We start from the raw sequence: 22641 nt of genomic DNA, 5'->3' as shown, positions 1-22641 counted from the left end.
GATGTTTTCATCTATTTTTATCTTTATTTCTTCATTACCTACAACTTGTATTTTTTCTGAACATATTAACTTTCAATCAAAGTAGGTAACTATTGAAAGTATGGACTTTGTACAGCTCAGAAGAGGTTAGTTGAAAAGTATTAACTGGACAATACGCGACAGTCAATTTCAGTGAAAAAAAACCATGTTTTGATACCCAGTTGTGGGTTATTTTCGAATGGAGCCACGTCACTATACAGGAAATTCGCTCACATGTGTGTTTTTTTTAATGTACGACCTCAAATTTGTACCGACAAGGTCGAGGCAGTTCGGGGTGAACTTGAACGGCTATTGAACACCGATTTACGAGCACACCGTGATTGTGGTACTACTTTGTTTGGTTTGTTCGAGGCAAACATAAATTTCAGGCACAATTATTGCCGAGTGAAGAAACGAAATTATATTGGAAGCTTTCTCCATTTAGGATCCGCTAATTTATCAATAGTGGTCTCTTTTAAGCACCTACCAGCAGTTTGTTTTGAAGGGTCTTCATTAGAAAAGCGTTAAAAGATTTTTAAAGGTGGCATTTTGAACAAAATACACTAGACTGTTCGGTTAAAACATCAGTAATTGATTTACACACTGTTCAAACACCTTTTATACAGTGTGTCTAGAATTGTCTTGCAGAAATATTATCGAAAAAGTAATTTATTGCCTTAAAAATTCGCCTTTTCTGAACACAATTCCATCCAAATCCACTAGTCATCAAATGCTGATGAGAATGTTAAAAAACATTTTGAGGCAGCCGATATAACTTGGAATAAAATAGTGCTATACAGGGTGAATCAAAATTGGCGTCATTCCCTTTACGGTGTAATAGGGGCTCATTTATAGAGTGCGAAAAAAATATTGAAATATTTTTAAAGATATTAACAGTGGAAAATCGAATTTCAACTTTGTTATTAATGCTTTATTTTGTAATTGTTCCATGTTTAATTGGTAACATATTGGAAGCATTAAAGCTCAAAGCATTCAAAAAGAAAATTAAAATTAAAAAAGAAATTAAACTTAAGCATTCAAAAAGAAAAATTAAGAAAATTTTTCATATTAAAAAAGTTCTTTTCCACAAGTTGTGGATGAAAAGTCAAAGCGGCAATGATGTTTTTTGTCATTAACAGATAGTTACAGGTAGTAGGATAGCCTCTGTCATTAATAACCATAAATTGTCAAACTGCGACTTACTATGAAGCTCTTTTCACGAACTTGCGGATATGCGCTTAGTTCTGGGTAAATGCCACAGAAACATAGCAGAAGCTGTAAAAACTCACGCCAACAAAGGGATAGAGATACTGGAAATTGACTCCAGGCAGATAGTGGACGACAATAAATGTTCGGGTGCCAGAGACAGAGGAACAAGTATTGGACATAATTACAGCAAAACCAAGTATGGCATAACAACTGACACTTTCCTAGGCACCAAATAAATAGCGAGGAAAGGATACATTCCTACCACATACAGACGTATGTAATGTAATGTAAGATACAGACAGCACAAGGACACATTAAACCAATGGATTACTGAACACCGGTACAAATTGCACAGGAGTTAATTAACCGAATACGAGAAGCTGCTCGATAAGAGTGGCTAATCAGGAGATTACACAAGTACTGGCTTGTTTGGAGTTAATGACTCAAATGTATGCTTATTTGTAAACATCAATTCGAGGTTATGAGGAGAATAATTGACATTTCTAAAAAATTACGTCACCCCCATGACAACTCAATGGGACGAGTTCAGAGGTGTTCTGTGAAGTACGTTCCACAGTCAACGAATCTTGTTGAATTTACCGTTTACCCTTGTCCATTTTATAGTCAGTTTCTGTATAATTCCATGGTTAGCGGAGTTTTTAATAATTACGAAGCAAGAGGTATTCAGTTAGCGCGTAATGTTAATTAGGCAGATTACCTTGAAAAACATTGTTGCCGTCTTTCTGATACAGTTTTTTGCAAATTTCTCAATTTTTAATAACAATTTTTTTTTAAATATTTTTCTGTACTCCTAGAACACCGCCTGACAAAAGACCTCGAGAAAAATGACTCCAATTTTGAATCACCCTGTATGCAGGGTTGTGATTGAGTAAGGAATACATTTGATAAAACATAAGGCAAATGTTTTTCGAAAAATCGTTCGTATTCGTGAATTTTTATTTCTTGATGGGCAAGTTTTGATGTCAACTGAAAGTATACAGGGTGACTTAAATAAAAGTTTTTTCACTCAAGTTGAACATTTTTAATACAAAACCCTGCATATGATTGCATATTCGGGCTATACGAGAAATTGCTCCTTCATTACTGATCGTAATCTTAAATCAAATACGAACAAAAATGTAACGAAACAATTTTATCAAATGCTAGAAATAACCTCCATTTATAGCCCTAGAATATCCCAAGCGACAAAAAATCGACCCATTTTAATGTCTTCGCTACGGAAATATTTCTGATGCCGGTATCACACCACGCATTTCTCCCCGATTTATTGGCCAATATGCTGGCCATTCTATTGGTCCGCATCTACTTATCCATTTAAGTATGTTCTAACTGCACGCAATTCGCCTGCACTATGTTTACCCACAGGGTTTTGTACTGAAACAATTCAACTTGGGTGAAATTGCCACTTGGAGCAATTTCTTTCTATAGCTATTTTAAACTGAAATTGTATTAATTATTTGAATTATAACAATTTACTCCTCTGTGTTATCAAAACGATTCTTTTTAGGAAAAATCGTTGAAACTTTTTTCTCTATTTGGTCTGAAGATTCCGTGAATTAAATAGTGAGCTCACGTCATGGGACACCCTTTATACCCAACAACTCCAATAAAACGATTTAGCCAAACCTTGCAAGTAGCCGACAGTGTTTGAATCCAGCACTTGCCTAAAGTTACACAATTGCGGGCATTTTTAGCACCGGGAAACATTTTTCCTGATTGCACAACCGCAACAATGGTAAATGTCCGAAGACAACCCACCGGTCAACCACCTGCAGGAGGTCAGGTCACGAGACGGCGGCGCCGATTGCGACGCCGAGCGTCGGTTAGAACGCTCGAACGCGTTCCTGCGACCCGCAATCTGCAGGATAAACCCTGTCTGGGCGCCCTTTTCCAAAAGGTAATTGCCCTAAAATATGCACTGCATTATGGCGTGTCTGACAAAGGGAAGTGAACGACGTGTGGTTTACTTCAGGGTCTTGACTCCAGCAAGGCATTTTCCTGAACTGATATCGTTTACCTTCAAGACGATAAGAACCGGAATCTATTCCCAAATGTTTTGTAATGGAAATGTGCTGATTGTCAAGCTTTTTGATTATTTCAATATGTACCTACTAACATTAAGTTGAAAATGTCAATTGTAAGAACGGGGCACTGAACGCAATATTATGACCGAAAAATATATAATATATTGTAATATATGGCTCAGAAGGGTCACAATTAACGCAAAGACCTCAAGACACTCCTCTGGCCGTTGGAATGGATTTGTGGAGAAGACGAGTTTTGGAGAAGGCGTGAAAAGCTATATTAGAACACTTGAAAAATGAGGACATAAGAAAACAAATAGACGTAACAGGAACATTTGCAGAAGACATTGAAAACCAGCAATTAATATGAGACGGATCTGTAAGACGTATGGAGGAAGAAAGAGTGCAGAAGAAGAAGATAATGGAATAGCCACGTTCAACAAAAACTAAAATGGGGAAGATCGCCAATAACATTGATACAAGAGATTAAAAAAGCGATGTCTGTCAAAACCCTATCATAACTGGCAAAACAAGAACGCCCCCTTGGCATCTTTCCTAAATGTTGATCTTTGCGAATGGTGCTTGAATTCGTCTTGCGAACGTATGGGTAGCCTTTTAAGAACTCTTTACTGGGGCAAAGCTAAATTTACAAGAAGTGAAATCAACCTTTTCCACAAAGATCAAATGTGGTCAAAAACCCTTTTGCTATTCGAGCACCTCATTTTCAGAGAAGATCCTCCGTAGTTGTTTGGAGTTGGAAGTAATTAAGTTATTAGACCAGATTTTACTAACGGGAGCGTTTTTTGGAAAAGGCTTTGCTTCTACTACTTGAGGACAGCTCTCTTCATATCAAGGACATTCTTTTTACATAATGGCGTTTTGGCCCATTTTGGAAAAAATGGCACTAATTTTTCCAATAAAAATTATCCAAATCAATGAATAGGTGTTGGTGATGCTATTGCTTAGCCACCGTAATCTCCAGACCTCAACCCGTTGGACTTTTTTAAGTGGGCACATGTGATAACCATTAATCAATAAGAAACGTTAATTGCAAAGACTAATTCTCGCGAAGAATTCACCCAGCGTTTGATAAAGTGAAAGACAGTGTGGAAGACTGCAACCGGGAACAAGGGCTTCAATGGAGGTTTGAATTATGTTACACAAAAATGTTTAAGTTCCTAATATCATCGTATTTACTTTACAAAGCGAAATTTTCCTCGATAATCAGAGGATAAATTGATTAATAATACAGTCTACGTATCTACTGTGACCCAAAAATCATTGAATAATTAATTTAGTAATTGTTTAATTTAATGCAAACATCAATCATACATCGATTACAAAAATCATAATATTAGTTATGATACGGAGTTCAAGTGCAACCTAATAAGTTTCTAATTATACAAGTTATCATAACCATGGACTTACGAACTAGGCGAATTTGGTACAATTTTCGAAATATAATCTGCAACAACTACACATTTGTCTGCCCAGATACGAAACTATATTACTTTATTTAAAAGCCTCAAGGCATAATTTTTATAAAATTCGCTCAATAAAGACTCTTTTATAGTGTGAATGGCGGGTTTGTTTTCTGTTTCCATATTCTGAATAAATAGTTATTTTCTGCCACTTTACGGTAGTACCTCTAAGGGTCTTAGCTAAGAATTAGCATATAGATTTTTATAGAAAGCGTGTAGAGGTTGAGCTGTTAATATAGAGGTGCAAAAGTTGCCCCATAAAATTGTATGTAAATGTCTCAATTTTGCGCAAACTACGTTTTTACCCCAAAGAATAAGTTTACAGGCAACAAATTATAAAACTCTATAGTTTCGGTTGTACAACTCAAAAAACGACGTTAAAAATTATCTGTTATAAAACTCGACTGTTTTTATCAAAATTTATGGACATTTCACAGCCGGTTATCGCTTCAACTGTTGACACCATAAAAGCGATTCGAAATACAACAGAAGACAACGACCGAAGAATGTCAAACATTTAATCGGTTATCACCAATAGAGCAATCATTCAAGCTTGTTTGCTCAATGTCACGCTCTTTGTGTTACTGGGTAAAAATTACCAAGACATATCTGTAAATAAATAGGACTATTTTGCCATTTGTTTGGCTGAAATTGGTATTTACTAATAGAACAAATTTATCTGTGTTGGTTTTGAAATTATTTCTTCGATGGTTGCATCAATATGCAAAGAATTTCGATTAAAAACGTGTGATTAGTTATGAAAGTTTGAGTGTGCGGAGTGTTTCGGAATAAAAATGTCATAAATCGGGGGGTCAATTTTCTCCAGGAAAGTACGAAAACGTTCATATTTACTACTTACAGTTAAATATGGGCCTCTAATGGCTGTTTGCCCCGTTTCTGGAATGGAAAAAACAATCATTAGCTACTCACAACACACAATTCTTTGTAGCTTATTTTGAGATATATTTGAAAATAATAGTCACATTGTCAAAACACATAATTCCCTAAAAGAGCTTCTACTTTTCTGCAAGATTATATGAGCAGGTCTGGAATTCAAGGTTTCGATTTCGGGCCACCATTATCATCTTAAATTAACACTGCGGATTCAAGTAATGTGATTGTAAAATATATTTTTTCAAATATTAGCCATTTCTTCGCAATGTTATATTTGTCATTTTGTTATCAAAAACTACAAGTACAACCCTGATTTTAAATTATTCTTATTTAAGAAAAGTTTAATTAATAACATAACTTGAAGAAAACACCCAAGGTGTTCTAAGTCACAACTCATAATGAGGATGAATTAATGACAAATTTAATATGATTCTTTGCTTACATTCTGTGGAGTGCGTAATAGAGAATCTGGAGCCATTAAGAATGAGTAGTGAAACTCTTTCGTCAATTGAAAGATTATTTGGTAAATTGACCCAAAAAATCGAGGAAATAAAAAAAATATAAAAAAATCAACCAATAATTTAGTCACAACTACTTAAGTACGCAACTTTAACTAACTAATACAACAATTACAATAATTGCTCAAAACCTCCAGCCTCAATGCATTTTTATCATCGAGGAACAAGTGGATTAATCGCACCTGTTATTTGAACGGGATTTTCTTGAAATTACTTTTTTTGGTCAAGTTTTGAAACAAAATCAGTTGGGGGATTGCCCATAAAATACACTTCCAAACAGGTTGGAGTGGTTAAAACTTAACCAGTAGTATTTGTGCGCTGAATTTCACTCGGAATCAGATGAAAGGTTGAAAACTTTTGAAGAAAAACTATTTTTTTTAACAATCTCTCTGAAAAGACGCGATTTAGGGAACAATTTTATATCATGTCGGGACATTATTCTAACCAATTCTATTGATGCCCGAAGTTAGCAAGATTAAACCTGAATCACTCTGCATTTTCAACACAAAATTTTCATTTAGGATCGTACTTACAGTTTTTAATAATATGATATTGTGAAGAAACGGCTAATATTTGAAAAATGAGTTAGAGGAACGCAAAAATAACTGTTAAAGTAAAAACGTGCCCTAATAATGTGGTGATTATTTAAAAATATCTTCAGAAAAGCTCAAAAAAAAAAAAATTTGATTAAATGTCGGTTTAAAAAATATGTATTTCTGAAAGCAGTCGAAATTTTTGAACTTTTAAAACACAATTTTGATAACGTTTTAAAGTGATTTGTATTGTAACTTTAATAAACCGTTTCAATAAAAAAAACATTTTACTCGAATCGGCCAGCTCATTAAAAAAATGTAACTCGTATTTCGAAAACGAAGCAGTTGCAAACTCCTTCATATAACCATTTTTTATGCTTGGCTAAAGAGAACCTTCCTTGCCTCTCACACTCTTAAACACATTGTGTATTGTTTTGAAAAAAGTCTGCTTAAATGGTGAATACGTTTTTAATGTCCAAATCTTAACACCTTTCGTGAGAAGTGAAGAAGTGAGAATTTCCTGCCAGCGTAGTGATTTATACTGAATTTATCCTCGCGGGTTTATAATGACCAAATACTCCATTTGCAGCAAAGCAGCAAGTGTCATTTACACTTTATTAGTTAAATATGCAGAAATTGTGCAGACTAAGACTTTTGCCTGCCTTTCTGCCTGAAAGTTTCGTAAATTTAGCCGAAGTTATTATTGCGAATCGCATTTTCCTGTGGGCATTGGCAGAGCGACGCAACGGTCAAGGACACCTCAAAGGACGATACTCCCAACGACTGGCACTATTAGAACTAGATAGGCCTGCAGCTGGCGATTTTTGCTTTTTTGCATTCTAGACCGAACGAATCGGCATTGAGCAGTTCATCGATCTGTATCTACCTCGTTTTAGGCCCGAGTTAGAGACTAAAAAATTGGCTTGACGGCGGTAAAAAGATGCTATTGTCGCATTGATTACCAACCTTGTTATGGTCGAATTGCCGATGAAAAAATGAAACCATTCAAACCACAACGTGTTCAACAAAGGCACTGGTTCATAACGATCAACTTCAAAAGTAAATTGTCAAAATTTCGGTTAACAATTCCAAACTGAAATTCAGCAGTTTTTCCTGGCAATGTCGACAAAAATCAGATCAGTGAATCGGAAGCTTCCTCCGGAAAAAGATCTGCTTGAGGACGCAAGTCCTTGGTACTCAGTGGGGAAAATTTTGCCCACGTCAACCAAGAGCAAGGCAGATGTTTTCACGTCTTTCCGACCAACGAAACAATGCGTGGATTACTCCATTTCGGAAACCTGGACCAAAATGCAGAAAGGTGATCTGAAAGTTAACATCAAGCAAACGGTGGCCAACTACAAGGACATCCCGCCCGAAATATGTAAACCCAAGCGCCCGAAAAAGGTAGGTACATTTGTTCTCTATCACAAACTTTGAATTTGGAAGCTAAATACAAGCCAACTAAAATTACCTTAGGGAGGGATTTCACATCGTAACCCTTTCCAGCCAATAATCTGCATTAATTCATTATTTGCAATAAATCCAATTGATTTAATCACTTGCTCAAAAATCCAGACCCTACACATCAACCCATTTGTCCTACCCAATCAACTAAAGGCAAAAACCCACCCGCAAAATCCCCCGGAAAAATAACTAAAATAAAATTAAGATTCTGTTTTAAACAAGCAGGTGAAGAGACTAACAAACGAATTAAGCTGTTGATTACAATTCAATTCCGGGCAATTAACTAAGAAGATTCTAAACGTTTCCTCGAGACGCTTTTAACCGTTCCGGAGGTATTAGTGAAAATGTTTGATAATTTATTAAACATGGGTTTATCTAACTGTTAGACATTTCGCCTGAGTTCTGAAGAGAAGAAAATTGGTACCTAATAACCCTGAAATCTTTACATTTTTACTTTTGCTTCTATTTCTTTAGAGGGTAGGTATTTATGAAAAAACCTTTTTTTTTGCTTCTTTGACTTCTTCAATTCTCGATAATGTGATGTGAAAAATTGTGATTGGCAATCTTCAGTGTGCGTGATTCGTTCACATCCAAATAATGGATGCAAAAGTCTTCTATTTTTATGTGAAGTCCTTAATCCAAGTTGTCATCGAGAAACCCAGAGAAATGTTTTTCTTTTTGCCACCATTAATTATTTGGTGAACCCGAATTAGTGAACAGTTCTTGAGAAGAGCTATCAGAAAGACTTAAAATCTGCTTGAATATTTTCAACGGATCCGAGCACTTTCGAAAACGCCCTTTCAATATCTGCGAAATATTCGCTTGAAGAAAAAACATTTCTAAAACAAAATCCTTTGCAATCTTTCGAAAAGCTAGCGGTAAGGTAGACACAAAAACCTTAAAAACGTAAACCACAAAATACCTTTTTTCAAGGCGACCACTTCTAATACAAGAACATGTAAGAACACAAAAACATAATTTGTCCAAAACTGCCAACACTCGCCAGGAAATGAAATCTATAATTTTAATATTGCAAATTGTAACAATTTGATGAAAGACATACGTTAATAAACTACAATTTCCGTCTCGCTCGATGAACAAGTAATAGAAAAGGAACGAAAATTATGGCGCCACTGCCAAAAAGCTTGGGACCGCCTATTCAACAAATTGTAAAACCTCATCAGACGCTCATCAGAAAACATGGCCCTAAACTTTGCATTCGCCATCCTTAACAAACACTTTCGCTCTAATTCAACTTCGTATTTAGTACTGAGCTTTAACCACAATCTTCGAGTTAAAAACCATCAAGAACAACCCCTAAACCTCAACTAAAATATCGAGAAATTGTCTATTCACAGTGCAAAGTAGTGTGGGGTACAAAAACCACACATTACTTTAACAAACTTCCAACCTTTCAAACTATTGGCAGACGAAACTGTTCAGTGGGGGTCCACCCCAATGGAAATTTATCGACGAGCTGTGGAGACTCCACGTGGAAGGAGCTCAAGTCAAGCTGAAAAGCGAGCAAAAAATAACCAGCAAACAAATCAAAGTCCAGAGAGCTCTTAAGCACAGGAACGTCCACTGTATCGTACAGGAAATGGTCGGCCCTGACTGGTTCATCGAGTTGAACCCCAAACAGCTACAAGCTGTCGATGAACTGCCCCATGCTGTTTGGTTCGATTTTAGGTAGGTACTCTGGCTAGAGTGCAACACCTGCTGTCCTCTTTTCACTCACAACTTTGATGGGTTTTAGTAAAGGAGGCACAATGTACTGCGAAGAACTCCTGGCAGAACTAGGCCTGGTTCTCAGACCCAATCAGTATCATGTGAGAAAAGCTTTGCTGCACAGCTGCGGAGATCCTGTCGAGTTTCTGCTGGTTTTATACCAGCTGATGAACCCTGCACGAACCAGCTACTCTCTCAACGACCGCTTGGTGCTGTCTGCGGTAGTACATTTGAGTTTAATGTCCACATTGAAGGAGCTACACGTCCGAATTCCTTCTCCTCCAAACCTGCCCGGGCAGCCTCCCGTATTGAAAAAGAAACTTGCGAAAAAGACCCAAATTTCACCCTATTTACAATCTCTAACCTATCAACCTCCGCCTCCTCGGTTCAGTGGGGTTTACAAGAACAAACATCGACAGTACCCGCAGAGTTGCTACTTTGCCTACAAGTCAGCGCTGGAGCAGCAGAAAAAGTAACTAGCTTCAGATTGAAGCTTCAGCTCATTGAGCGCTAAATTGTAGAATCAATGCTTATGGCCCTCCGGCTGGTTCCTGGAGCAGCGACGACGAAATGCAAGAGTACATGAAAGAGTACAGAGCCGCTCAAGAGTTCTACCAAAGTCTTGCAGGAGTGAAGCAAGAGATGCTATATCTCATTCCAGCAAAAATATTAAGGATGTGCCCCAATTTTCTTCATTCTAGTCAGAAGGTGATCGTCAATCAGAAACTAATTGCTCCTAAGTTGTGCAAAGTGTCTTCTTCGGAGGAATTGATCTGTTTTTGCGACGACAGTTTGCAAACAACCGAAGATAATTTGGGGAAAACGGTAAGGAACATCGAGGTACATTTTCAAAAAACTGTACTTATGGTGGTTAAAAATGTTAGTGTAAATCGGGACAAGTGGTAGGTCAGACCGCTAGTCTCAAGATGTAGGTAAGCGCTATTTTGATACGCTGGTCTACATTGATTAAGTGCTTTAGCAAGAAATTTAGAATTTTTGAATTAAGACTTTTCAAACATCAGGAACGGCTGGAAACAGTATTTTCCAACGTGAAAGTTGTAAGTGTGAGAAGAGCGCTGTTTTCTAAAGGCGATGTTAAACTTTTAGCCCAGTCAACTTCATCTGATTGATGTTTTGTCAGGCAAACTAATCAGGTCTGATTTTTAACGCCATCTAAGGCTTCTAGTGTTTCATTTTTCATTTGAAGAATCCTTAATTTCATCGAAATGTTCACAATCTTCTCTTGATGTAAATTTCTAACTACCAAGGAAGTTTGTCTATACAATAAATATATGGCAGTCTCTTGGTGTCAGGTCCGAACTTCAAGAGTTTCTGATGAGATACTTCTCCTGTTGGCCAATTCTGGACACTTCTAGTTAATATCTATCGTTAATATCGTTGACACTAGAGTTCCGAATTTAGTGTTTGACCATATAGAAGCAACTTATAATAAATTATTCCTTCCAGTCCCATGAAATGCACAACAAAACCGTCCCCTCCATTAGCCTTGGTCTCCTCATCCACTTTTTTCTCATCATTTTCCATCCCCAGTCACCCTCCGTTTAAAATAATTTTCAATTTAATTCTGTTTGGCCAAAGCTTTCAAGATGAAAGATGTTTCGTATTTTCGTTTTTATCACAGAAAAACTGTAAAATGTACCGAATTTTCTCTTTATTGACGTCCATTTGTAACACGCTACAATTCATAACTCAATAAGCCAAACAAAAAACGGTAAAAAAAATTGTTGTTTAAAATTTTACTTTTTCAATGAGCATAAAGCTGAATTTTGTTGATGGGCTCCTTTCGAGATATTGATGTCCCGAAAAGAATATAGAATAGAAGAAGGAAAGTCTAATAAGAATAATGGCCTCTCTTGCGGAACAGCTTGATAAATGTCCTTCCTTTCATAGCTTAGACCACTTTGTAGATTTCGTCTGTTCAAGCAAGATATTAGCTATTTTACTATTCACAAACATCTTTGTTTCCCATCTAAGGCACGGGTTTGTTTCTCTTTTTCCGTTCATCATCTACGCAGTTCTACCTTTGCCTTCTTCACTGTTTCATCAGTTATCCCATTAAAGCATTGTTTTGTTCGACTTTTCCTCCATCCGAACACTTGTGCGGTTGCACCATAAACTGTTGCCTCAATTTTGTCCCAACAGACATCCGCAGCGCAATCTCTATCCTGCAGAGTTTGAAGGTGGCCAAAATGTGTCCACAATGCAACAGGAAAAAAACATTTTGTTTCCAGCAGAATGGAACACATAGGTGATAGAACTTTCCATTGAAAGGTCCTTGCAAAGGACTTAAATATTTATATGCGCTAACCAAAAACGCCAAAATATCGTGGCTTAATAACTTTTATACAGACATTTATAGTCTCAAATAACTCCAGATGTTGTACTAGTTTAAGCGAAGCGTTTGCGAGAAGCGAGCTCAAGAGTTTCTAGATACGCAGTGTTTTTGCGACGACTGTTTAGAGCAACTGCACCAGAAGGTCCTGATTCGAATCCATGGAGGATTTAAAAACACCCCCTGCCACTGTGAAGCCCCCATTCCCATTATACAGGGTTCCGTGAGCAGTAAAGTCTGCGATTGCTACAGGGAGTACCGAAACAGGGTTGTAGCGAGCGCAGCCCGACAACGCCTGATAGACCAAGACGCAAAACTTCTCTTAGGCGGTAAGGTTTAGTGGAAATTTTGCTCTGTTTGTTTGGCACTGGGGTTCCAGGTGTGTTTATGACCAAGTTGGGGCCAATCTATCAAATAGTTGGAACTAGAGGCGGCAAAATATGTCTTTGTGAAGAGATTCTGAAGCGCAAAGCCCTCATAAACCAATACAAAGAATCTTTGATGCAAAACGACACCAAATTGGTGGTGGGCGGAGTCACCATGACCAAACTGGGACCCATTTTCTGCGTGAGCACAGTTGTAGCCCGAAAACCTTGCAGATGCATTTTAAGGTGATTGCCAACTCAGAAGCTGCATCTGCAAATTTAGGAACCAACCCCTCTTGCAGCTATCGGAAAAAATTGGAGGTTCTAATAGTACAAAACAAGGTTCGCGCTCATCCAGTCATCCTAATAAACAATGGCTTGGTCCAAGGAAAACTAGGTCCAGTTTTCTACTTTTCCGGAGTGCCTGATGTACCCAGAAAAACTGAGCAATTATCCGCTGCTTGTAGCTGTGAGATCGTAAAATCCAAATGCTTGCAACACTGCTTGGATTATTTAGAGTACAACTCTCAGAAATATGAAACTCAGTCAATTTCTAGTTCGGAAGACAGTTGTTCGGAAAATTGTAAAGACGAATCGTCTCAATCGTGTTCTGGTGACTGTTCTTTGGAAGTCAATGACGCCGATGCAAATTTGGATGTCTGTTGCCATGTGAAGACCAAGTAAGTCGTCCTTATTTTGAGTCACTTTTTGCATATGCGCAATGTTTCATTCTGTTATGATATTTTTCAAAATTGACTACATCGTGAATGTCACCAAAACCAAAAAAAAATGGATTTAGGAAAATTAGACTCGTTATATCGTCGCTCATTCTGGACAAAATCTTATTTTTTTTAATAATATTTAAACTTTTGCTTAATCTTATAGGTACGGTTTTAAATTCTTCAGAATGTTCCGCTTTAACTTCAACTGAACATTCAGATTTATAAATTTATATTTTAGGGCTCTCATATTCTGAATAACCAACAAAGTCAAGTTTGGGATTGCTTTAAAATAACTATGCTGTAGCTGTTGAACTTCGTAGCATTTTGGTTATTATTCTCGCAGTTTTCTATAAAAAAACATAATCTGCTGGCACGTCTAAAACTTTACCATGAATGTTTATTTCAATTTTTCAATTTCAATTTTCAATTCTCTTTCAATCGAGTCTGCGATGAATGATTTCTTCTCCAAGCTTTTTATTTGAATGCTAAATTCTTTAAGTTCTTCTACTTCCGACTTCATTTCTTTCCGTTACATTAAGATTAGTTTGCATTTGAATCCAAACAGTAAAAGTCCTTGAAGACATTCTTAGAGTTGTGCACAACATTGTTATACAAACTCTTACTCTCTCTTCCTTTTTTGCATTAAAAAACCTGCTGGTGTGGGCTTATTATGTCATCTTTGCTTCCTAAAACTTATGTCTGTTTTTCTTTCCAAGACAAATTTTACAATTCTTGGAAAATGCATTGTTATTCTTCCTTTCCAATTTTTTAGCACTCAAATCGAGAATTGTTTTCTTTAAATCATAACCTACGATTATTTTTAGTCCCCTTCTGCAGTTTCGAACGGTCAATCTATTGCGTTTTTGCCCGAATACCCCTCCTTTTTCTCTATTATATTCCCAGTCGTCACTTTTACTTAGTCGTTTTTTTTCTGCATTTAAATTTTTATTTGTGTCTATCGTGTCCGAAACTCTCTTCTCCCTTACAATTGTCATCTCCATCATTTTCATCTCTCTCATCTGTTACATCACTTGGATAATCTAAAGTGTATCCATCTAAAGTGTATTCACTTTCAGTTATCTCATTATCTAGTCGTTTTGACTTTTTTGTTCAATTATATCACTTGAAGCATTTTTTGTGCTGCTATAGTTATCATGTTCCAATTCATTGTTTAAAGCAACATTTTCACATTATTTTTGTCAATTATCTATTTCAAGGGATTTAGTATCATCAGACTAGATTATGGTCAGAACTGATGTTTTGGGACAGTTCTAGGGTACTTAGAATGTTCGGTTTGACCTTCCGTAAGAACTTTGTTTAAAATGCCAATGCTTCTTGCACAGCATTCCTTCTAAAAAACGTTGACTTGCTCGGTATTATTAAGCAACTAATAAACTAACTTTGCTCATCACTTAGAACGAATCATTTTTTATAAAAATTACTCTGTTAAAAAAAATTTAACACTTCAATAATGTAATAAAAATTACCCCGTTTTAAGGAAAAACTATTTAAAAAAAATTAAACACTTCAATAATATAGCCGTTAATAAGCATTGAATGCTCAGACTTAGTATCATCACTTAGAGACAGTCGGACTTGAGCTCTTTTCATTTCCGAGTTTTGCGCCCTTTTCATATGACAAAGCCGATATTCATTTTAATTGTTTGAATAGTGTTCGGAAATCGTGCGGGCCATGCCCTTCCAGAAACTCAACTGAATCAACAGAAACCACAAGCAGTGAAAGTTCGACAAAACCTTCCACAGCAGGATCTTTCTCGAATAGCGACAGTATAAAATCCTGCAAGTGCAAAAGCGAACTGGATAGATTCATGCAATCGAAATGTCCATGCGAGGAGTGCAATCGAAAAATCAGACAGGAATACGCCACCCTTATAATGGGGGGCGCCAAAACTACCCCTAGTGGTAACCAAGTAAGCACGCTAAAGTTTTATAAATGTACACTCGATGGTTCAAAATTGGCGTCATTTTAATAAGGGTTGTTTGGACGAAGAAAATGAAGAAAAAATTGTATAGTCTGTCCCAAACTTTTTGGCAGTGCCGCAATAATCGTCGTTATTTTTATATTACCTGTTGATGTTATTAACATGGTATATTTCAGTTTATTATTATATTTCGTTCCCTAAAAATAAATCTTTAGCTGGCAACCACGCAATATGAAAGAAAATCGCTCGAACCGAGTAAAATTCAATATTACATCTCAAATAATGACGTCACTGCACTAAGCAATTCCAACATGCATTCCCTTCTTTCATTTGAAAATGAACAAACTAATAAATGTAATAAAAACGTAGTTGAAATGTAACAATCTGAAAAGTTTTTCTGCGTCTTATTCGACCAATTTAACTGTCAAAGTATAAGCAAAAGTTAAACTCACCCACAGATCAATGTTGTGCAAGCTGTTCATCAACCGCTCTGCAGCTGCATGCACGACCATCTGAACAACAGACGAAAAATTGATGAGTACAAGGCCAGAATCCAGGCCAGGTACAATTTGAAAAAACAGCGCCAAAAGTATCAAGTTTCAGGAGTTACGAATACCCCGAAAGGTCCCAACAGACTTTATTTGGTAAAATACCCCTAACTCCATTGTCCCACATTTAAAGGTCCGGTCTACATAATTGCTGGAATGAGAGCGCCAGTGGACTGCGAATGTGCGAAAGCCATTCGGGAAAGCCAAGAATTAGCAGCCTTTGAAAAGCAACGGGCCAAACCGATTAAAGGCCGCTTAAAGTATGGAATAGCAGGTTGGTATTGTCGTATCGAATGCTTGTGGCAGGTCTGATGGTTTAAATTTCAGGTGTAAAAGGAATGCCCGATGAAAATATCTATATAGTGTCTGGATCGGTTCCCGTGCGACCTTGCGCTTGCGAACATATTTTGGCTAAATTTGAGCGAGCTCATAAAGGCTGCTTGGAGGAATTTGAGCAGTTTATGCAGCAGTCCGAGAACGAAAAGTCTGTGTATGAGACTGAACTCGACGTGCAAACTAATCGGCGATCGCCACTGCGAAGCATAGACATCAATTTTGCCAAAGGGTTTGAAAATGTGCGTAGGAGGGCATTGTCGTTTTCATAAGCGTATTAATTGACATGTCTTAAACAGTTCCCATCTAACATGTTTATGATCAAGCAATCAGAGCATGGCGTGCAGGAGATGGAAAAGGTGTTGGACGAAATTCGACAAATGGATGCCACGGTAAGCAATGAATAATACTCTTAGGGTGAGTTTTTGAGGTCATTGTGTGAAACTGGACATTTTTTCCTTAATTTACTAAAATACTTAAAAATATGGGCATATGGCGTACTAGGACGCATAAATAATGATTGTACTCTTTTCGGTTCCTCTATGATTCGCGATTTATTAATTGGCATTACCTTTAGACTTCTCTCAATGAATTGTGTTGCGTGCTTTATTAACTTTTCTTCCTGTTTCTTAGCTTCTTTTTTTTATATTTTAGCTATATTTTTTCTGAAGTCTGAAATAAATTTAAATAAATCTGGATAATTTGTAAAACCAATCCACGAAATACGTAAAACAACCCCAACATCTCATATGATGCATTCGAATCTCATCAGATCTCATTCGAATGCATCTGGACGCATCTGAAAATTCAAGCGACTTCTGCTTGCGAAGCTCGAAAACCGAATCACTTTCAATACTTATTTATTTAAGTGAGAACTGGCAACTTTACTGTAAAACTCATCAGTCCTGAATTTCTCTAGACGCCTGATTCATTAAAAAATCCCATCCCAGTTGATGAAGCACCACCGTGCAGTGAATCTGACGAACTGAATTGTGCAGAAAGTCATGAAATCGAGGATCCAACTCAGTGCTCAACTGATGTTGAAAACCCCCTAGATGATACACTAGAAGCAGTGGAATCCAAGCAAGTATCGTCTTCATCTTCTGAAGACTCAGACAGCACTGTGTCCGAAAGCGCAAGTTGCCATGTGGATCCTCCGAGACAGATCCTGCCTATTACTATACCCCAAACCGCCAGCCAACCAGAATCCTTCCTCAGCAAGAGATTTGCAATTTTCCGGCGCTTGCCCACGTGCAGAAAAACCTTGATGCAACTCGTAAAGCGGATCTTGGAAGGTAATTCCATTCAACCGGTAGACTCAGTCAGAACTATCCACAATTGCAGGTATGGCTGAGGATGGCTTCCCTCTGGCGAAGCTTCCCCAGGTCTACAAGCTACCAATTTTCAAGCTATGGATCGAAATGCGGTGCGGAGTCTCTTGGAGCTACGAGGATAAAGTGAAGTCATACGGAGTGAGCAAAAGCCTGTGGAGGCATACCGATGTTTGCTACAAACACCTCTTGCCAACTACTATGCCTTATACGATTGCAAAGGCCAGAATGATGACTTGGAAAGATGCGAAACACATCAAGAGAGTGGCTGCAGAGAAACAAGAGGAGTTCTATAGGTAGGAAGGATTTTTTTAGGCGACAGCTTTTAGCCAGTGATTGTAGGCAGCTGAAGAACGTCAACATTGACACTGGGCGAGAATTCTTTGCAACTACTTTTGCCTACGAGTTCCCCACGCCCACTTGGAGGGAATGTGCCTTTGCCTACATTCCAACCAAAGAAGAGAATATATTCCCCTTTAAGGTGGTGCAACCGCACGAGGCCAGAATTATTCCAGACAATCGAAAAATTCATTGCTACTGTTGAATAGATTGTTCAAAGGAGATAGTGTTTGGTTAATCGTGAGCATTATGAGAAAGAACTGCAAGTTTTGGAAGAATAATCGTCTTAACAGGATGTTACGGATGTTTGATCGTTGCGTTCAGAACCAACCAACCAACCAAGCCCTCCGAAAGCCCTTTGATGTTAAGTTTGCAGTTAGAAAGCCTCAATGGAACATGTATAACCGGGTGTCGCAATAACGATGGCAAGCGGCTGTATCTTGGAAACTATTTGTTGTAGAGCGTTCACAAAAAAAAATTTATAACAAACTTGAAGCAAATAATTTGCTGGAAATTATTTTCAAATTTCTCAGATGACCGCTAGATGGCGTAATTGCAAACGGTATTTTAAAAAGTCGATTTTATACCGATCAATCAAACATGTAGTCAGTTTATTCAAAACATGATAAAAAACCGTACTACTTTCCTTATGAACTTTTTTCCTAACTTGTCAAATAAAGAGTGGGGGAGAGTCAAACCGCTTAATGCATGAAACCGCTGACTCCGACACGGCTTTACCGATTTCAAAGTTTTTGTTATCAATTGAAAGAACAATAAAAATTCTTTAAGTATTTTCAAAAGATCCGCAGTTCAAAAAACCTATTTGTTTTAATTTTTCACAAAAATTTCAAATGCATCAGGTTAATTTACACGCGTTCGTAAGCACAGGAAAAAATGAACCAAACTGTAAAATTTTTAGTTGCGGTTTTTGTTTAATTTTTTAGATGCGGTCAAAATTAAAACAAATAATTTTTTTTCAACAGCGGATCTTTAAAAAATTATTAAAATTGTTTTTATATCTCATATCGTAGAGTTTTTAATGCTCTTTCCATTGATAGTAAAAACTTTGAAATTGGTAAAGCCGTGTCGGCGTTAGAGGTTTCTTTGCATTAAGCGGTTTGACAAGTTAGGAAAAAAAGTTCATAAGGAAAGTAGTACAGTTTTTATGATCTTTTGACTAAACTGACTAGATGTTTGACTTATCGGGACACTTTCTGTATAAAATCGACTTTTTAAAATACCCTTTGCAATACGCCATTTAGCGGTCATCTGATAAATTTGAAAATTATTTCCAGCAATTTTTATCAATTTTTTTCCGAAAACTACAGCAAATGCTTTTCAAGGTACAGCCGCTTATCCTTATTGCGACACCCGGAATAATGTCAGACAACATTCAGCAAGAAAAACATACATGTTAGTGTTGCAGTAGGCAGTGTTAACACTTTCTTATTTAGTTAGTGTCCTTTATTATATCAGGTACATAAAAAATGCGTCTTTTCGCAGGAAAGCGCAAAGGGCTCCATCAGTTTATGGCTTAATTGCTTTTAAAGTTGAAAATATACTTACCTTGCAGATAATCTGTTACTGACAACTTTTCCTAATGGTGTTTTTTGAGAAAATAGGTTTTTCCAACACTTTTCGCTGATTTAATTTCACCACTTTACCATTCCAAGAAAGCAACGGACGTCATATGACGTTCACAAATATATGTCACTTTAAGCGCACGCCTGTCACGACGTGGCAGTTTGCAAAATTTTGCTCATTTGCCAAATTTATATTTTGCTTTCATCTCATTAATTTGTTAATAAATAATCTGATTAATTATTCGTAAACCGATTTGGATGGCTAATAATTTTAATAATGTTAGGCCTCCAAAACGGAATTTCACCGGCAATTTGCTCGTGCAGCTTCGGCATAACTAGAAGGCGTGGCCTGCTTTTCTATTGGAAAATTGCAAAATCAACGAAAATTGTTCGTAAGCAAATCACATTTTCCGAAGAAGTCAGACAACCTTCTATGCAAGAACGGTCGAAACAAGAAGAATACGTTTGTATACAACATAACCACAATCAATCAGGAAGTTTAAAACACAGAACATACCCCTATACATGGGGGATATTTTGTGGTTTAAAATAGTTTTGCAAAACATTATCAGAGTGTATCCTAGAGAGAATTTTGTGCTTTTCTTATGGAGTGTCGTTTTTAAAACATTATTCGACAGTAAATAGCACTAGGCAATCTCATTTTCGTTGGTAAATACAGGGTCGCTTGAACTTGATCTTCAAAAGTTTGTAAGTGTTTTTTCGGCAAATTTATGGATGATACATGCAATTTTTCTTCACTGAAACTACGACATCCACATTCCACATTATACATATTTTAGTAGTTAAAGCAGAGAGTGGTTTGTCTAACTGAAAAAATGTGTGATGCGGACGATCAACTATTGGGGGTAAGGCCCGAAAATATGAACACGGCCCAGTTGGAAGAGCTTGTTAGGGTACTTAAAGAAAGATGCCAGTTATATGAGAGCGAAAGTATGAAAGTCTAAGTCGTTTAAGTATATACTCAAGTTTGGTGATCGTTTAGATGCCGCGTTGGAGAAAATATTCGACAACTTGAAGATGCTCGAGGATTGCATGTCTCCAGTCGCTACCGAGCCCTTGGAAAGCTTGCTAACATCTATTGAGGAAGAGTCGGCTGATCCGATAATAATGAGACAACAAGAGACGTATTTGAGGAAAGTAAAGACTTGCGTCAAATATTACAACGTCTTAAATGAAGCAGTTACTCAAACCACAGCAGAACTGAAAAGGTAAGAGGCCCCAGCTTGTCCAAACACCCCAACATAATTTTTCTTGTTAGTCAATTAGAGGCTGCCAGAACGTGCCCAGAGGTAGTACGAGACTATCCACAGAATATCCTGGGGTTTCAAGAAAAGTTAAAAAAATATGAGATAGAACTTCATAAGCTGCAAGTATGAATTTTTCCGGAACAGGGTAAACTAGTTGAACTCATTAGGGCATTTTCAGAAAAAGAACTCGTTTCTAAACAATCCCGAATACAATTTACTTGAAATTGAGAAAGAAGTCAACACCCTTCGAGCGCTCAAAGAGGAGACTGAGATGTTGCTCAAAGACCTGATGGTTTACGCAGGCTTGAAGCCCTCAATTGCAGAAGCCAAACACCAACTAAAAGAACTGAAAGCGGAATGCAACACCAAATGAGATAATTGCCATTTATTCAACAAGCTTCATTGTAAATAATGAATTTCAGTTATAAGTAATTAAAAAAGGCACACAATGAGTTGCCAACTTAAGCAATATTCAAATAAATGTGTATTTTTTCTATTCTATAATGAATTTGTCATTTACCCCTAGAGCGATCCTTTCTAGAACAAATACGAAATATTTACTTCGTCAAATTTAATTAAAGTAGATCACACGAAACCCTACTGTAAAATTATACAAAGCAGAGTTTACAAATAAAATGTGTAACCAATTGACAAAGAAACCAATATTCTTGAATGGAAAAAATTGGAATCCCGCAGGAAAACAACAAACAAATGGTCTCTTTGTTAGCGAAACCTTTTATCAACATGAGTCGAATGGATATAAATTAATAGAAGCTGAAAGTTCATTCACCAATAAATTCACAGATTTTGTCCTAAAATGTAACAGAAAATATTAGGTGACTGAATACCTATAAAACCGCCTTTCGGAGGATTCTGTTTACATTTAATGCATTTAATTTTAGTGTGTGCTCGATATTAGTAAAAATTTCCGAAATCGGTTAGATAATTGGATCGCCTAGCAAATTTCCTTTACAATGGAATTCCTGACATACTTATTCTATGGGAAAAAGTTGCTATTACTGAGAGAAATTATTTTTAATAAACGTTGCTTATTGATTTACTCAGTTTCAAGCAGTTGCAATAGATATATTTACCTGATATTTAATGTAATGAGTCATTGAAATAGCGGAAAATAATTCGTCAAACAATTACTTTCAGTTGTTTAATGTGAATAATTAGGCAATAACATTTAAAATATTTTTTCGCATAAGATACGTGGATTCTAGCATGTACAGAATGGTCATGCACCAGAGGCAGCATGTTTTCTTTGTAAAGATATGTCCAAACATGAAAAAACGTTTATCTGATAAATTTCTAAAAAACGCTTCAGGACAATTTGTTGCTAACCAAATTAGACATAATTTGAATAAATAAAAAATGATGCAAAACTTCCAGCGGCGCGCTCACAACTCAAAAATTACCGGTTTTTTTGCTTACTTTTCTTGCAAGTTCATAGTGTTTTACATAGCAACGTGTGCATTTTAAGGCTTTATAGCGCAGTTACAACTAGACCTCAGCAGCTCAACCGAATCTATAAATGGAAGCCAAAGACTAGGAGCGATTTTAAAAGATCCGCATTTATTTTGAATTTTTGCATTATGAAAATATTTCATTCACACTAGAAATAGCATAATATAAAAAGTTCGTTTTTAAAGGCTCGATTCCGCAATGGCTTTGCAGCTCAACCGATTTCCTAAATATCAAACACATGTTTAACAACAAAATTAGAAACATCCCAGATAGCACAAAATATTACATACATATTTAGGAAATATTTATATGTATGCTAAATATTTCAGGTCAAAAGCAAGTATTTCTTAAATATTATTTTTTAAATATTTGTTTCTAATATTTAATTAGCATGAAATAAATAAAATAATAATATGTTTTCTTAGTACGTAATACTTTTTGTGTCTATATATAACCACTAACACGCAAAAAGTTACTAATATATTATTTTAATAAGT

The 22641-nt window shown here is 36.6% G+C and overlaps 2 protein-coding genes across 5 annotated transcripts; both read left to right on the top strand.

Annotated features, from left to right (window-relative positions):
• Positions 1-7505: 7505 nt before the first annotated feature.
• Positions 7506-18045, top strand: LOC109539649. Of its 3 annotated transcripts, XM_019907537.2 has the most exons (15): positions 7507-8102; positions 9592-9851; positions 9919-10362; positions 10412-10715; positions 12299-12572; positions 12623-12854; positions 12911-13288; positions 15002-15260; positions 15731-15896; positions 15954-16094; positions 16148-16395; positions 16453-16545; positions 17073-17448; positions 17498-17780; positions 17827-18045. In XM_019907537.2, the coding sequence occupies exons 1-15, from the start codon at positions 7818-7820 to the stop codon at positions 18026-18028; spliced, it is 3945 nt and encodes a 1314-aa protein (XP_019763096.2). In that variant the 5' UTR covers positions 7507-7817; the 3' UTR covers positions 18029-18045. The 3 variants fall into 3 exon arrangements, with proteins under 3 accessions (XP_048522862.1, XP_019763096.2, XP_048522863.1); XM_048666905.1 differs by lacking the exon at positions 17827-18045 and having other exon boundaries at positions 7506-8102; positions 17073-17497; positions 17563-17708; XM_048666906.1 differs by lacking the exon at positions 17827-18045 and having other exon boundaries at positions 17563-17706.
• A 1835-nt stretch (positions 18046-19880) lies between these two features.
• Positions 19881-21175, top strand: LOC109539658. Of its 2 annotated transcripts, none has more exons than XM_019907545.2 (5): positions 19881-20114; positions 20207-20357; positions 20410-20635; positions 20686-20797; positions 20853-21175. In XM_019907545.2, exons 2-5 carry the CDS (start codon positions 20243-20245, stop codon positions 21045-21047), a joined length of 648 nt encoding a protein of 215 aa, XP_019763104.1. In that variant the 5' UTR covers positions 19881-20114; positions 20207-20242; the 3' UTR covers positions 21048-21175. The 2 variants fall into 2 exon arrangements, with proteins under 2 accessions (XP_019763104.1, XP_048522865.1); XM_048666908.1 differs by having other exon boundaries at positions 19885-20114; positions 20210-20357.
• The last annotated feature ends 1466 nt before the right edge of the window (positions 21176-22641 follow it).

This window comes from Dendroctonus ponderosae, unplaced genomic scaffold (assembly GCF_020466585.1).
Source record: "Dendroctonus ponderosae isolate FM_Combo_2020 unplaced genomic scaffold, Dpon_F_20191213v2 Dpon_F_20191213_5, whole genome shotgun sequence".
NCBI lineage: Eukaryota > Metazoa > Arthropoda > Insecta > Coleoptera > Curculionidae > Dendroctonus > Dendroctonus ponderosae.
Note: the sequence above shows the minus strand (reverse complement) of the source record. Positions and strands in the feature narration are given on the sequence as shown.

Bases quoted from the DNA above. Each gene is read 5' to 3' on its own strand.
- LOC109539649 (XM_019907537.2), top strand. From the start codon at position 7,818: ATGTCGACAAAAATCAGATCAGTGAATCGGAAGCTTCCTCCGGAAAAA. The intron at 12,573-12,622 runs GTAAGGTTTAGT...CTGGGGTTCCAG, and splicing joins CGCAAAACTTCTCTTAGGCG to GTGTGTTTATGACCAAGTTG. The intron at 16,095-16,147 runs GTTGGTATTGTC...TTTAAATTTCAG, and splicing joins CTTAAAGTATGGAATAGCAG to GTGTAAAAGGAATGCCCGAT.
- LOC109539658 (XM_019907545.2), top strand. From the start codon at position 20,243: ATGTGTGATGCGGACGATCAACTATTGGGGGTAAGGCCCGAAAATATG. The intron at 20,636-20,685 runs GTAAGAGGCCCC...TTTTCTTGTTAG, and splicing joins ACCACAGCAGAACTGAAAAG to TCAATTAGAGGCTGCCAGAA. The intron at 20,798-20,852 runs GTATGAATTTTT...GGGCATTTTCAG, and splicing joins TAGAACTTCATAAGCTGCAA to AAAAAGAACTCGTTTCTAAA.